This window comes from Melampsora larici-populina, assembly GCF_000204055.1.
Source record: "Melampsora larici-populina 98AG31 unplaced genomic scaffold MELLAscaffold_42, whole genome shotgun sequence".
Lineage (NCBI taxonomy): Eukaryota > Fungi > Basidiomycota > Pucciniomycetes > Pucciniales > Melampsoraceae > Melampsora > Melampsora laricis-populina.
Genome location: NW_006768806.1, coordinates 330,559 through 346,524, shown reverse-complemented (window position 1 = coordinate 346,524; position 15,966 = coordinate 330,559). Strand labels below are relative to the sequence as shown.

Here is a 15,966-nt window from a genome sequence, read left to right as displayed (position 1 = left end):
GCTCGATCACTGTCAAAGCGGTATGTGAAGTGTTACAATCAATGTTTCATCGACGTCCCTCTTTGAACTGCAAATCAGAAGCTGATCAATTATTCTCAACGCTTTACTTTGATCAATCATAGATATCGATTGCAATCATGGCAACCAGAACGTCTGGAAAAATCTCAAAGCAGAGTCCGACAACGTGGTAGACTTCAAAAAGTCAGGCTTATTTCTTACCTAGGCATCACATGGATTACTTTGCCAAAGTCACTGATTGAGTTTTGCTTACGGTTTGAAATTCAGTTGAAGACAATGAGAGACAAAGCGGTCTTCTCAAAACCAAGTGAGCTGTTCAAGCTTTCAGCAATATTGGAAAATGCTTGCAGCGATGATGAGACCGACCTTGAAGGAACCAGCGAAGGGCCAAATCGACATGGTATACCTTGCTTGGTACGAAAGCTTGAATGGCGTAGCGAAAAGTTAGGTCACGTTTGTGTTCTGCTAGATGGGTACATGGAGCAAAGGAAGGCTAGCATACCCAATTCAGTGGGAAAGAAGACTGGTCGCCCCTCTCGACCCAGAATCCGGCAAACAAATGCACCTCTCAGCTCACTACCAGCACCATCTGGGTTACCCATCGACTGTTACTCCTCCGAGTGGCTTCAACACGTGCAATCTGAAGACTTGCTATCTTATGGTCAGCTAGATATTGATCCAGTCCCGGTTTTGGACGAGATTGTCCTGGTTTTGGAAGGACTATAAGTTTTTTTTGAAAAAAATATCAGAATTTTTCCTTTTGAATATTGTTTTTCTTGCCTCAATGACACTGGCTGTCAACGTGTTTGACACATTGTATCCTTTCTTCATCACTCACTCATACATGTACTTGGAATTGAATGTGTAATGCTGGTCATTTCCACTATTCGGGCCTGCATATTCAACATGAAACCATCATTCTGGAAGTGTCATGAAGATCGACATTGAAAGACAAACGCATATGCCAACCAGCGCGACTTCAGATGAGTTAAAACAACTGCTTCTTTAGGAGTATATATGAGTTAAGTTTGTGATGTACGTGAGAAAATACTTGAAGCAGCTCAGATACGAGATGAAATGGAATACCTTTTGTGGGTTTTTGCTGTTTGATACAAGTGGAACTTTCATGTGGCTACTGATTTATCCAACATAGAATCATATTGATGTCCAAGAGAAGAATATTTTCATTCAGATTCAGAAGTTTCATGACCTTAATGAGTTATTGGGACAAACTTCAATAAATAGGTTCCAAGTGAGTCTTATAACCCCCAGATATTTAGACAACATACTGTTATGTCATATGTGACTTTTGTTCCAGGAAAAAATAGAACTTTGGAATCTCATCTTGTTTTTCTAATCACAAGAGTTCAGAAAATGATCAGGGTTTTCTAAATCCAAAGACTTTAGTAAACTCCATGGTATATTAGTCATATGGCGTAGTGACAGTGTCCACTTCTTTGAACCATTGAATGTTTCATACCTCATCATGAAAAAGTTAGGAAGGCCAATCCGTCAAAGTGTAGCCGCTAGGTCTAAAAAACCTTCAATTGACTGACATTTCCCTAAAAATGACTTGGCTGGTCCTAGATGCATGCTTCGGTATCACATTTAGATATACTGACGATCACAAGTAACGTCGAGGTAATGAAGAAAGTTGTGATACTCATCTGATCCTAGACGCATGCTTTGGTATTACATTGAGATATACCGACGATCACAAGTAACGTCGAGGTAATGAAGAAAGTTATGATGCTCATGATATCCTGTGAAGAGATGCGTAAATAAAACCTTAGGCTTTGGCAGACTCGTTCAACAACTCTTCGATTTCTTTCTCCAAGGCTTCAGGTTTGGTCGTACTACAGGCAAACACATATAGATGAGTTTGATATAGCCAAAATGGTAATAGGGCTGAGTTTAACAAACACTCACGAAGCATGACGATATCGAACGTGTCCGTTACGATCCACCAAGAATTTCTATAAACAAAGACGAATGAATCAGATCATGAGGAAAATCAAGAATACTGAATATAAAGCGCGGGTATGCTACCTCGAAATTCCATTTGATACGAGTAAGACCAAGCTGATATCAGAAAAGTACAAATAAGCCATCAGGACCTCGTTTTCACTTTCCGATCAATCTATTAAAAACCGGTTATTTTCTCGCAAAACTTACCAAACCAGACTTTTCTTCCTTCAAGAACTTATAAACTTCACTTGCCGTATCACCATTAACATCACACTTTTTCATAATAGGGAAAGTAACACCATAACTAACAGAGAAGAGTTCAAAGTTGGATTGAAGTGATCTAAGATGAATCGAAAGAGTTAAAGAAGATGAAAAAGATACTCACTTTAATTTACAAAAACTTGCGACTTCTGCATCGGTTCCTGGTTCTTGTTGACCAAAGTTGTTACTAGGAAATGCAATGATTAAGAAATCTTTTTCTTTATATTTTTGCCAAATCCTGTTGAAATATTAAACGTGTAAGTCAAGTGTGGTAATATGTGATCACCAAAAAATGTGGGTTGGATGACTTACTTTTCTAATCCTTCGTACTGATATGATACGAGTGTTTTGGAGATCGCGTTTGCGTGATCGGAAACGGAAAAGAGCAATACAGAAATCAGTGACTCTCAAATAGCGGGATCACGATTCGTCATTGGGAAGTCCGATCACTGGTTACAGTAAGTCAGGGGTTTTCAAGGATCACAGTACTTTGATTTACGGACCTGTGGAGTAAAACCACATTTGCTAGCTACATTCACGATCAACAAAACTTTATTCTTTGTATCCGAAAACTTGAATTCAGAGCCGTTTGGCATAGGAGCAGAGAGGTTATAGAGTGGTGATGAAGTCATATTGGATTGTGGCTGCTTTTTGGGAGACGACCAAAAGTTGAAGAAGCTGCGAGTTTGGTTGACTGAGCGATTGAGGTGGTCAGAGTCAGAAGGATTATAGGATGATGTATGCGGAGATGGTGAACTTACTGTTGGTATTAGTAAGGTGGATGGAACGGGTTAATATTCTTGATGATTGACCTAGAATTGAGGTCGACATAAAGACACACCAGAAGCAGACCAGCTTGACCAGACTGATGAGGCTGTGTCAAGTTGAAACTTAGAACCAGTTTTGATCGAATTTCAACCTTCAGGGGTTTCGAATTAACTCGACTAAGTCCCTCGCTGCTTCTCGTACGCTTCAAGCGCAGCGAGAGACCTATGACAATGGAAGTGTACTTCTTGACCTGTGAGGAGAATGACTTTTTGCAGGTGAAATCTGGCTTCCTCTTTTTCTCCATTGGTGAATTTTTGGTGAGGGAAAGAAGTTTTTTCTTCGCCTCTATGAGACGCATCGATAATACTCATTGAAAGAAATGAGGATAAACACTCCACAACATCCGAAATCCTGAACTTCAGTGACACCCTAGAAGAGAATTCCTCGGTTCCTCGGGATTTTTTTTTGATTGATCTGTGCATCTTCAAGAGGCAAACGGAACATTTCTTGGGTCCACAAAAATCCACGCATAGGGCGCAAAGATTTGAAGGGCAGCAATCTTCTCATCGTTGTTGGTAACACGTTATTAACATAGTGGAATGGGAAAGTTGGATGATTTTACATGTAAACATATACTGACGGGTCGGACTTCTCCTGACCTTATCTCTCGATTCATCAGCTATGACATCATAGCTGTTGACCACCATCATCCTCAACTTTCCCATAGCAGTTACTATCGTCAACAAATTTCATTAAACTCAAGAATTTCTCTCTATCTTTCCAGTTATAAATTTTTTCAACCCTCCCTCCTTCTCCCTATCTAAGGCTGTTGAAAGGAAAGTGTCATGTTTTATTCCTAGGTAATTATATTTAACTTTAGTTCTATATCTTTTATTTTTCAAGTATTAGTTATCTCAGTTTCTTTTTTATTAAATATTTTAGTCTATTTTTTATGTGTTCCTTTTTTCTTTCTTTTTTTTTTTTTTTTTTCTCTAAAAAAATGATTATTACTCATTTATTTCATTCTTGTTGGTTATGAGTCCTTATCATATATAGTAGTTATAGTTGTCATTTTTCTTATATTTTATGTATGGGCCTAGCCACCCCGTAGGGCGTGTTTCATCATTTGTTCAAGTAATTTTATATACCCGGGGCTTACGCCTTGGGATTCGCACCAAACACGGGTATTGCCTTTGGCAATATTTCTTATTTATAGTAGTGAGTTTGACGGTCCCATTTCAGCAATTTCATTCCCTTCACAGGCCAAAACATGGTTGGCTGTCATAAGTACCCATAAGAGCCCATAAGTCCCTCTTTGCGAGATATGCTCGCTGCGCTACAAGGGGAGCATCGGAGAATCGGGGGAAATTTTCTGATACTCTGATACTGATAAAACTCTGATACTCTGATACAATACAGGTGTCCTGTACACACATCCATACCTAAGTCGAACAAAATGAAATAAACTCATACACAAGTCAGAAACCAAAACCACCTGGCCACTGTACGCTGGATGTCAGAGATGTCACAGGCTCAGCAAGACCCTGAAGTCCCCGTGTTTCATCCAAAATTTTCTTTGCTCGCACTTTTTTCTTTTTCTTTGTTTGCACCCACAATCACAATATATATAATGACAGCGGCTCAGCAAAGACAGAATCCACCTCACGCCTACTTCCACATCGGAGCCCAAACGAAGGAACAAATCTCGCAACAACCAGATTTCACCTCCAGCACACCTGAACCACTTACTACCCTCCATGGTAGTTCCCACTCTTATTGGCGAGCGGTATCAGTTAGCCAACCCCACTAGGATCCCACCGCTACCCTTGCCCTTACTGAAAGGACCTGTTGGGCTCCTGTGTCCAGAGTGTTCTATTCCAATGATTTACAAGACAGCACTTACAGATTCCTGGCGCATTGCGGTAAGTCCTGTAATATTTTCTGTCTCCTTTTGCATCAATCTTACATTATATCTTCGTGTTCCCTAGTGCCCAAGTCAAAATTACAAAAATGATCATAACTGGCGAACTTGGCGGTGCGATCAGCTTAATCATGAGATCGCTCTTATCAACCTTGGCGTTGCTCGGCCAATCATCTCGTTTGAATCCGACTGGGGCCCACGAGTTTCCCCAGATGGCCAAGTCCTCGAGATCCGCCCAACGCCAACACCTGGGATTCATCATCATCCCTTCCTAGGCCGCCTGGAACAGTCAGCTGGAATGCCACCTACCAATACGACCGATTCAAACAGCACACAGTCCTCCCGGCCCCCAACAACCCTCCAATGTAAAAGGATCAATGAAGGTCAGGTATCCCAAAACCATAAGATGGCGGCCAACAAAGAGTGCCCACATCAATACTGCCGTGGTGTACATATTATTTCGGCTGTATTATTTTGTATTTGTGGTTTACAACATACTGACTTATGTTGTTTGAAGTGCTGCATTGCATATGGGTCAGGAATTTGCCGCAAACACCCTCGTGCTTCTGGTTCGGGCAATGTCACGGCTCAGCACACGAACAATCTGGGGTTGATCGATAGAAGCAATGCCTTGCTTGACGTTGGAAGCTCGCGCACCAAGGCCTCAGCTTCGGCTCCTCATCAGTGGGCTCAATCGGCCAACTCACTTGGCCGTCGTGTCCCCAAAGATTTCTTGGCTGTGATCCAAAAGAATCGGATTGAACGAGAAGCTGCTGCTGCACAGAAGAATTCCTCCTTCATCGACGAGACAAAGCTTGTGACTGTGCAATTGTGGCTCAATGTATGTATTTTCTTCTATTTTGTTTCCACACTCACAACCAACTCATTGATGATTTTCACAACACAGGATGTTGAACCAAAGGTCATCACTGCGTTGTTTCCAAATTGGCCACAAGCACGTCTGGATGAAAGTGAACTCTTGATGCAAGCTGTTTTGGATGTACTTGGTCAACAGTGGAACCAAGCGTTGAGTTTTTGGGACAAGAAAATCAGTGCTTGGGTGAGTGGTTTATTTATACCATATTATTGTGTCAATTTCTCAACAGGGCGCTGTTTACGTTGGTAGCATGACACCCTTGTGAGTTACCCTCAAAGATTCCGACATGGCCAACGTACCATTATTGCTCGTCTGCAGACCGTGACCGTGCCAGCGACTGTGATGAATAATCACAAGGAATCCAAAAAGTCCTTCCCGAACAACCCACCTCCTTCAGCTTTTCTATCTAAGTCGGAGCTCCCCGCGGTATGCAACATGCCCTCATCACCGCACTTTTCCCCCGACCGGTCCCAGGTGGCTTCCACCAGTAAGTCTTCTAGAACACCGGAAATCGAAATAGCAAGCCACAGAATTCGCAAGCGTTCTTCAGTTATTGTTGTTGAAGATGACGACGAAAGATCACCTACACCAATCACCAAACGCCGACGTCTCTCATCTCTTCCTCCAACAAATTCGATTGTGGATTTCTTGACTTCACTCAATGGTGTTGGTCCAAGTTCTTTGGAAGCCAGTGCCAAAGTGGGCGAGGTGGAAAGGCAGAAAGATACCAGGTAAGTGCACTTTTTGGTGTTCTATTAGTCATTCAAGGGGTAACCCCAACTGACCCGTGTGTTTTTGAAAGTTTGAAAGCCGGTTTGACAACAGCATCAAGTCGCTCTAATACATCAGCATCTGTCGCATCTGTCGCCAAAGTCCCCAAGCTCAAAACTGGCTGGCCATCCCCTGTTCTTGTTTCCAGCCTGCTTGCCTGGTGGCAGGAAACCACACCACATAATGTCAAGAGGAAATGGTTGGAACACTTTGGCGAAGAATGGGAGTTAGTTCTCCCAACCATGTATAGATATCGCCAATTTGTGGGCATGGTTGGACACGAAACCATGCTAGATAAGTACCGTACTCAACCAAATGCCATAGTAGCTGACGCTCGTGACTTCTACCTGGACATCTTCAACAAAGTGGCATGTGTTGTCAAGGGCAAGAAGGAAACCGGTGTCTTGAACAAATAGTCTTATTTACTGTTGAACATCTGCTATTTGTCTGTTTTATCTTGTCTGTCCCTACAAACTTTTACACAGTTTCAAATGACATGATTTAAATTCTTTCAAGATGATCAATGACTTTCACTTTTTTGCTTGGCCTCTCAAACTTCTTGAATCAAACTTATTGAAATATGTTGGTTTAGTTCCCATTTGTGTGTTTTATGTCTTTGTTTAAGTCTCATATGTTAGTGGTAATGAAGAGTAATTTTGATTTGTGAACCAAACAAAGTTCAAAGAATCACAATTTTTTCAATTCCCAATACGTCTTCCCCATGTTATTTTATTGCTCAATGTTAATACAATAACATTGAGCAAGTTTTTACTCTATTTTACATCTTCCCCATGTTGTTTTATTGCTACGCAATAAAACAACATTGAGCCAGGTTTTATTCCACTTGCTAAATAAATCCTTAATTCCAAAAGATATACGGTTGTGATTTAAAAAACTGTTCTCATTATTGGGAGGTGTCAAACTCATTCCCCAATTTGATGACTTACTTTTTTTGTCTGTTTTATTCCTCTTGATAAACTGTTTCTCTTTCAACGGCTGTTATTGACCAGGCGCAGAAACGAATATGTATTTCAGTCAGTTTGCGATATATAGGGAAACATACCTGATTTGAACTCTGTTATGGAGTTGATTGTTTGTTTTTGTTGAACAATGGTTACATTGGTTACCGTTTAGAAAATCACAGGTTTATTGCTATCGGCTCACTGCCATCCAACAAACACTGCGATGATTTTAAAAGGAAGTTTTAAGATTATAAAATCACAGGTTTATTGCCATCGGCTCACTGCCATCCAACAAACACTGTGATGATTTTAAAAGTAAGTTATCGATTTGAAAATTGCAGGTTTATTGCTATCGGCTCACAGCCATCCAACAAAAACTGTGATTATTCCTTTGTTGAACGTTGGTTTATTGTGGGTTGCCTTTGAACAAATAAAGTGACCAATTCATGGGCAGTCGAAGTCGTTTTTCGTTTTTGAGTTTTCTAAGTTATCCTTCATAATATATATAGTAAGATTAATCATATTGGGAAATCGATGGAGGATAGATATTTTCCTACAAGCAGTGACTTATTTGACCGTTTTATATTCCAAATTACTGTGCTTTTGAAGTAAGACTTTGGTCATTCCAGAACTCATAGTTCCTTTTGAATAATCGTCTTTTACTTTTGAATAATCGTGTTTGACTTTTGAATAATCGTGTTTGACTTTTGAAAAATCCTCTTTGTCATTCCAGAACTCATAGTTCCTTTTGAATAATCGTCTTTTACTTTTGAATAATTGTGTTTGACTTTTGAATAATGGTGTTTGACTTTTGAAAAATCCTCTTTTACTTTTTCATCCTTTTGTAGAACGCAAGGAAAAGCCATAGGACTTTTCCTGGCGTTCTCTCTCTTGCTGACTCTTTATCAAAGCACCCACATTGTGTAAGAATCACACTTCATTATGACTGTTCAAAATTCTTTCTAATCATATATATTCTTTCATCGATCATTCATGCTTTCAACACATTTCATTTTTGTTTTTGGTTCAAGTAAACCAACCCAAAAAATTTGAAATCCTTGTGTTTGATTGGGTAATAAATTTTCAAAAAGAAAAAACAGTCCCCAACCGTTGACACCAAACACTTCAATTTTTATTATTATAACTGTATACTATTCATATCAAATTCATTTTACAAAGTGATTTTTCCTTAATGGAAAACTAACCAATTCAGGCAGGTTCATAACACATGAGAGTATCACACATCACAACATTATGTTGGTTCAGCGCGTAATGAGGATGGCAAAAGAGACTGGTCCAGTTCTGAACTGGTACTGGTTGGTTCTTTCCTTTCTGGACACGCTGAAATGCTCCAGGAAATAAATGAACCCCCTTTCCTTATCAAAGTAAAAATTTATTTCCACAATCCTTTTTGCACTATTCCCTCCATTCTCGCTTATTCTTACTCATTGATTATCACTTGGTGGAATACTCGGTACTACTGCTCAAAAATGCCGATGGAACTTCGATTCCAACCTAAGCTTCCTTTAAGATTCAGCTCTATATTTTGGACCAAGCATGAAGTAAGCAACCAAAATGTTGTCAAAAAGATGAGCAAAGAACTGATATCATTTGATTAGATTACAACCACCGAAACAGATACATTTCAATACTTTGATACTGATGTGTTTATCAATCAGGATGGTCTCCATGCAATAAGCTTGAACATTGCTGCCAGTCGTGAGGAGAGCGAAATCAAAAGTTACCACGCTTACCGGATTGATGGACGAGTGGGGACCTGGGGTAGTGATCACAGGCCTATACTCATGGAGGACACTTCAAACACAATTGTGATTGACCACGCCAAAGTCCGCCCAAATTGCATGATTAACAAAGTATGCGCACAAGGTCTAGGTCAAATAGTAGAACAGTCAATCAGGCGCACCTCTGGAATCCCCATTAAAGCCATTAAGGTCCTACATCAAGGCTGGAATTCTACGGTGTGCAATAAATACCTAATCTCAGGGCTCCTATATGATACTGATCTGTGCCATGCGTTACAGCATTCTCAGAGTGTTGATTTCCATGTGAACTACTTGCTGGACCCTCACTACACCACCTCATCACTGAAAGAAAATGCGCTGGCTGCAGGAAACCTCATCAGTCTGCGTGGAAATGTAGTGTCAATTGGGATGGACAACACATGGGAGATACAAGTGAGATACTCCCTTGGTGAGGATGCAATGTTCCGGCACAGTGACTGACTCCAATTTAACAGGCTACAGAAATACAACTGATCCATTGCAAAGCCATTTCACCGAGGAGAAGCAGAAGACTACGAGGACTGGATCCGATTGACCCTTAGAATGATTTTGACAGTCTTTAGTCTTGATTATAAACATGGCTGTAATCTTGATGGTTTCATTGTACATAATGCTGTAAATATCTTGTGACATATAAGTTAATTCATCAAGTAATATAGTGTAATGCCTTAGCTGTGATTCATTCCCTCGTGTTACCATTGAGCATTCATAAATGATAATTTATCCTGTTATATAGTGTATTTGACTTTGTTATGCCTTATGCCTTATCCGTGAATCATTCGTTCGCGTTACCATCACTTGTGTCATAAAAGGAATGCACAACATTATGTCAGAGCGAAAGAATCACATGCATTGACTCCTTGGTGCAAGAAAAATGTTGATTTGCACTGCACCACGATGAACCAAAGGGGGAAGACAAACAAACGGATCTCAACCTCAATCATTATCTACCTGGAATCTTCCCGATAATCCAGTTGTCTTTCAATCTCAACACTAGTCAACATATGTCATCTAACGCACCTCCAAGACCTATTCAGTTTTGTAGTCCTATTGATGAAGAAAGGAAAGGAGGATTGATTTGATTGATGGTTTGATTGACGCATTAGGTATTATACACTATCATGATATGGCTTGTAAGTCAGGTATGTCATCAGTCCATGGATCTCCTTCAGTATATATCTGTTGATATTCTGAGAGTTCTTGATATTGGATTCTGGTTTGTTTCCAGTTTAATGATGGTACAATCCAGTTAGATCTTCAATAGCAAAAGATATCAAGGACCATCTCCCTTATCAATTTCCAAAAGGAATTTCCAATCTATAGTCCGTTTTTCCACAGGGTAGGTAACACTGTTGCATTCTCCATTCGACCCACCAAAGAATTTACTATGGCTTTCATGTTTATTGTTGGTCCGATTTTACAAACCATTGTATCAATATCAAACAAAATGATCCCTGAGCCATGATCTTGCACTTCTATTTACTTTATTATTTGTTTCCACATATAAAGTAAGAAAGGGTTGACGGTGTAAACCATGCGTCTTTTTGCACTTTCCATAAGTACTAGTGAAAAGCGAAACTATCTGCTGGTACTATTTTATCTGATTACATATTATCAAAGCACCAGTGGTGAATGCGAACTTCAAAACAAATCAAGTGTCTAGTTGTGGAAACAAAAACTGACATCTTGCACTTTTAACAATATGTAGCTAAAAGATTAGTTTGCTTATCACAAGGTTGCTGCTCACCCGTTTGTTTCGCCAAGGGCCTATGCGAGCTTCAAATGTGTAAAACCAACAGTCTTATTGTGTACGAAAGGATGTGTCCTCTCGCACTTCCTTTCAAAACAGTGTGAACTTTTCTTATGAAAAGAACTTATCTGGTGTGATCTTCTCTATGCAATAAGAGCACATATTGAAAGTCTTTAAGCGAGCTTGGAATGTGTCAAATAAATCAAGTGCTTTGGTTAAAAGAAAACTGTGTGTGAAGTTTGCTTTCCTTATGAAAAGCAAACCACATCGGCGCTTTTGAATTGGTAAGCGAGCTTCAAAGCAAAAGCCACTGTGTGTGAAGTTTGCTTTCCTTATGAAAAGCAAACCACATCGGCGCTTTTGAATTGGTAGGCGAGCTTCAAAGCAAAAGCCTAGTGCGCTGTTGTTTAGAGAACAAATCGTCCGTTCGCACTTTCGCACTTTCAATACTATGTGAAGTGTGTTTATAAAAAGCAAACTTATCTGCTGGCGCATCTATATTTGATATGATGATTAGGCATTATGAAGGATTTTATGATGGCTTTCAAATGTGTCAATTCAAGTGTCTTGTTTTGTATAAACGAAATCAAAGAGTCCATTTTGTTGTGGTAAATTTGTATTTACAAGCGATCACATCCTATAATGCAATTCCATATAATGCAATAGTAATAACAGGCAGGCGAAATGCCATTTATTTCAACATGAAGCAATGCATTCTTTTGTTGAGGCGTTTGATGAGCACTTTGGCATTGACTTTCACTTTTGCATTCTTTATTTCCGCATCAATTACACAGAAAATGCAGTGGTTTTGACTATTGGTGAATTATTCTTTAACTTTTAACTTGAAAGCACTGTTGCTTTTGAGTTCATGTTTTCTGTCAGTCAATGTAATGTGCGTTCGATGGGATATAAAAGACCCTCTTTGGCATCCAAAAATGGCTTTGTTTTCTCACCCTTGTATCTTGTATAACAGTCACCAAAAACCAATCTCACCTAATAATCATCCTTCCAATCTCACCTTATTAACAGTCGTTTATTTTCATTCTGACAGTGGGCCAACACCAACTTCCAATATCCGAATCTCTCTCCTCCCCAATATTTGACTGTCTCTCAATGTTTATTCCAACTTACTCACCTCCAGTTGCCGTTTGTTGAAATCGCAGTGTGCCAACATAATAAACCAACTTACCCCAGTTGCCGTTTGTTAAAGGGCAGTGTGCCAATACAATGAACCAACTTACTCCCAAGCAGTTGACGTTTGTTAAAAGGGCAGTGTGCCAATATAATGAACCAACTTTCTGTCTGTAAATATTGAATTAAACACAGTGAACCTTTGTGGGAAGGAAGTGTTCCCAAAAAAATGCACGCACTGTTATTCTTATACTTGAATGATTTATTTAACTTAAATTCTTCAAGCAATGTAACAGAAACTTAAGAATGGGACCACAACCAGATGGCGCAAACAAGGGTACAAATATATCCTCCGATATCATGGTTTGAGAATATGAAGAATGGTGATTGAGAACCCATGGATATATCAAAACTCTCAACCAAAAGTACGTTTTTCTTTTTTCCTTAGACATCTCTAAGATCAACAAAAACTCAATTGAGAGGTTCAATTCAATCTGATTTCACAGAAGATGTTAAATATTTTTATTGATACCATTCAGGACCCAAGATCTAATGATGGTCTAGCCAAATAAATCGTGAACCTCTAAATAGCGAAATCAAAAGCGGAGTTCAATTACAAAATTGAAAATTTTGCACTACCACATTCCTTCTCCCAGGTACTCCATTCCTTTTCTTCTTGCCAGTTTTTTAGTCAGCCAACCATTTCGCAAATCAACCATTTCTTCTAAGAAGAAATTGTATAAAAGTGAATGCATGTTCCGGCACATGGAGGCAAAACCACCGTACCAGATGTTTGTCAATTCACCTGCAGACGCATTGAAAACCCATTGGCCGTTCTCTTGAATATCGGGGAATAGATGTGGATCGGTGAAGCGCTTGCAGAACTGGTCTGATTCTGCGTGGGAGCGGTGGTGGAATGGATCCACAGGTATGACTGAGCCAAGGAAAGCTGTTGAATCAGAATGACCAGTGTAAATATGCTCCGTCAACCTGCATGCATTATCATAAAATACCACCTCAGGAATTCCTCGAGGGAAGCTTTCTTCAATGAAATTCTGTAGAAGTGTGATTGGTTCAGATAATATCATCACGGAAAGGAGGGGAGGTGATCACTCACCTTAACAGCGCTGACTGATTCAGCATGGTAGAAAGTTTGCCGAGCAAGCACAATTCCGCAGGTCCCAACAATCAACTGATCATTATGTGTGCGACTTCTGGATAATAGATATTTTCCAGCTGCTTGCGACTGGCCTCCATCGCGGGCACCCTCGTGTGCTCTTTGCGACTCATCAGCTTGGCGTAAATTCTCCAGGTCATCAAACAGGGCGGTATCAGCATTCAGATGGACTGTAGGGTCGATGGGGAGATTGGAGCCCGGGCGGTTGAGAATCGATGTGAGTGAGAAATTGGATTTGATCTGTTTGTTGAAACTGGCCCAAACCTCCATGTGGTCAATGTTATCGCATGTCTCGCTGTTGGGAGCTGAGGGGAGTTTGCACGGCTGAGCTCGACATCGTCTACCAAGAATTTCGAAATGATCTTGGCAGAAGCGATCATTGATGTTAGACAGGTGATTTGTACAAGGTCCTTCTGGAGGAGGCTGACCCAGGCTGACAGCAATATCTTTTAGTTGTTCGGAGGTCGCGCTACATTGCCAGTGTCCTATGGTTAGACCGTCGGTGACCACCGCGCGAATTGCTGGAAATCCGGTAGGTAAGCAAAGTTCAGACATCAGACAGGGGCCAAATTAGACTGATGTATGGCAGGAAGCACCGCCAAGAAATTCACGAAGGTCTCGCCAGTTCCGGGATCCACATCTTCTTTGATTCGGACACAGGTTGAACAGTAGTGATCACGGTACCTTGTGCCTTCAAGCGACAACCACATCAAATGATCTTTGATTGTGTCGTCAAATCGAAGATCGTCAGAGCCGCTTGCACTGACAATGAGCTGAACTCCTCTTTGGTCGGTGTGAAGAATCAGGCGATGTAGAATCAGGCCGTCAGTACAGACTGCCTCCGACATGGAAGGTGTATAATTTTGGCCAGGGGTGAATGGTGTGATGGGGATGTCGTCTACAAAAACCTCCTTATACCAATTAACTAGATTGAAATGAGATACACTGACGAGTCACACATCAAATCAACATCAGTCAACCCCTTGTAGTGAAGCCAATTTGAAAAACTCACTGCGCTAACATCTGGATTGACCTAAACATGTGTGCCAAACGCCGAGTCATGTAATAGTGACAGTGGATGTGGAGATATTCCAGGTCTCTGCCCAATTCCCTTGTGTAATAATATTGTATGCTATCTCGAGTGTAATAGCTGGGTCTATAAACGGTGCCGCATTTCCAATCTGTTATTGGAATTGGGGACGTCTGTCAGCGTCGGTGATGCAGTTTGGGAGTGTGAAGTAATTTATCTTACTTGAACAACTTAGAACTACTGTCTGGACCGTGTGCACACCGTCAAAGTCGTATAGATATCCATGGATACGTGAGTGAACATGTAAGGGGTATGAATGGTCATCTGTGCATAGTATACATTTTGAGATAGGTGCACGTAAATAACGTTCCGGTAATTTTGGTGACTCTTGGAGTCCAAACTTGACAATGGTAGCGTCGGCATCGATTCTGCACGCGGACAATATTGGGAAGGACAGGCGCCATAAATCGTTTAGTAGGTTGATTGGGTGTTCGAGGTATAGAGCGGATTGAAGGAAAGGTAGGACAGGGTTTCGGTTTGGTGTGAGACGTAATGATTCACCCGCTCGGTGTTGAACTTCGGCTGCAAGGCAGGCAAACCTGACAAACTCAGAGACGGTGAGGGTTGCAAAAAGATGAGGTGATTGGCTGGATAATTGGATCACAAAATCACGCAGGAGCATGTTGGCGGAATGATCAGGGATGCTGGTGTTGGTAATAATGCTCCCGGTGGTGTGGTGAGTGGATGAGAGCGAGGTGATATGTACAATGTGATATGGATGTCACTGGCTGGGACACTAGTGGTCAGAAGGTTTTGTCTGACTAGCAGTAAGTATCTAGGTGGGTAACGGTATGTAAATGTGCGAAGTATGTCACGAGTCTGGGTCTCGGGTTAAAGCCATGTTTCATGGGTTAGACAAGGTTTATCAGGCTTTATCAGAGTATCAGGCGCGCATCCCCCAATTCTCCAGTTTACCGAGTTTACCGGCTACAAGCGTGTGAGAAGCAGCGAGGGAGCACCGAAGAACCGGGGGATTTTTCCTGATAAGCTGATAATGATAATATCACTGATAATGTGATAATACAGCCCCCCCATATTAACATACTTTAAGCATATTTACACGTTACATACACGTAAGGTAGCATAATGGACAAAAAGATGTATTTGGCCAGAAACCACCCTGACCGCGCCTTTCACAGGATCTCCCATTACCCCTCGTTTCATGCAAAAAAAATTTCGCGTCCCCTGTTTCATCCACAAACATTCTACTTGCAAAAAATTTAAGCCTACATCGTAACATGGCATCCTTCCTGTTTGCCGCACATATACGCACCTCAGAAAGCCTTTCATTCTTCGGAACGACTCACGAACTTCGACATCCCATCCTCAACTCTTAATCAGGATGGTGGTTGCCACGCTTATCCACGAAACCTACCGCATGGTCAACCCTGGAGCACCTCTCCCTATTCCCTCACGTCGAGGAGCGGTTGGTCTACACTGCCCAGTATGCGAGACCCCAATGATCTACAG

The 15,966-nt window shown here is 40.9% G+C and overlaps 3 protein-coding genes across 3 annotated transcripts; 2 read left to right on the top strand and 1 right to left on the bottom strand.

Annotated features, from left to right (window-relative positions):
• Window positions 1-1,807: 1,807 nt before the first annotated feature.
• On the bottom strand, window positions 1,808-2,879 carry MELLADRAFT_53410 (uncharacterized protein; the record flags this gene model as incomplete). The annotated part of the gene is made up of 7 exons (XM_007414251.1): window positions 1,808-1,874; window positions 1,948-1,994; window positions 2,068-2,100; window positions 2,194-2,290; window positions 2,372-2,485; window positions 2,560-2,576; window positions 2,751-2,879. 7 exons carry the CDS (start codon window positions 2,877-2,879, stop codon window positions 1,808-1,810), a joined length of 504 nt encoding a protein of 167 aa, XP_007414313.1.
• A 1,893-nt stretch (window positions 2,880-4,772) lies between these two features.
• On the top strand, window positions 4,773-7,000 carry MELLADRAFT_91408 (uncharacterized protein; the record flags this gene model as incomplete). Its single annotated transcript, XM_007414343.1, has 6 exons — window positions 4,773-4,937; window positions 5,004-5,777; window positions 5,844-5,996; window positions 6,063-6,300; window positions 6,379-6,544; window positions 6,616-7,000. 6 exons carry the CDS (start codon window positions 4,773-4,775, stop codon window positions 6,998-7,000), a joined length of 1,881 nt encoding a protein of 626 aa, XP_007414405.1.
• Window positions 7,001-9,036: 2,036 nt separating this feature from the next.
• Window positions 9,037-9,883, top strand: MELLADRAFT_66375 (uncharacterized protein; the record flags this gene model as incomplete). Its single annotated transcript, XM_007414344.1, has 4 exons — window positions 9,037-9,108; window positions 9,166-9,525; window positions 9,589-9,757; window positions 9,804-9,883. 4 exons carry the CDS (start codon window positions 9,037-9,039, stop codon window positions 9,881-9,883), a joined length of 681 nt encoding a protein of 226 aa, XP_007414406.1.
• Window positions 9,884-15,966: the final 6,083 nt, after the last annotated feature.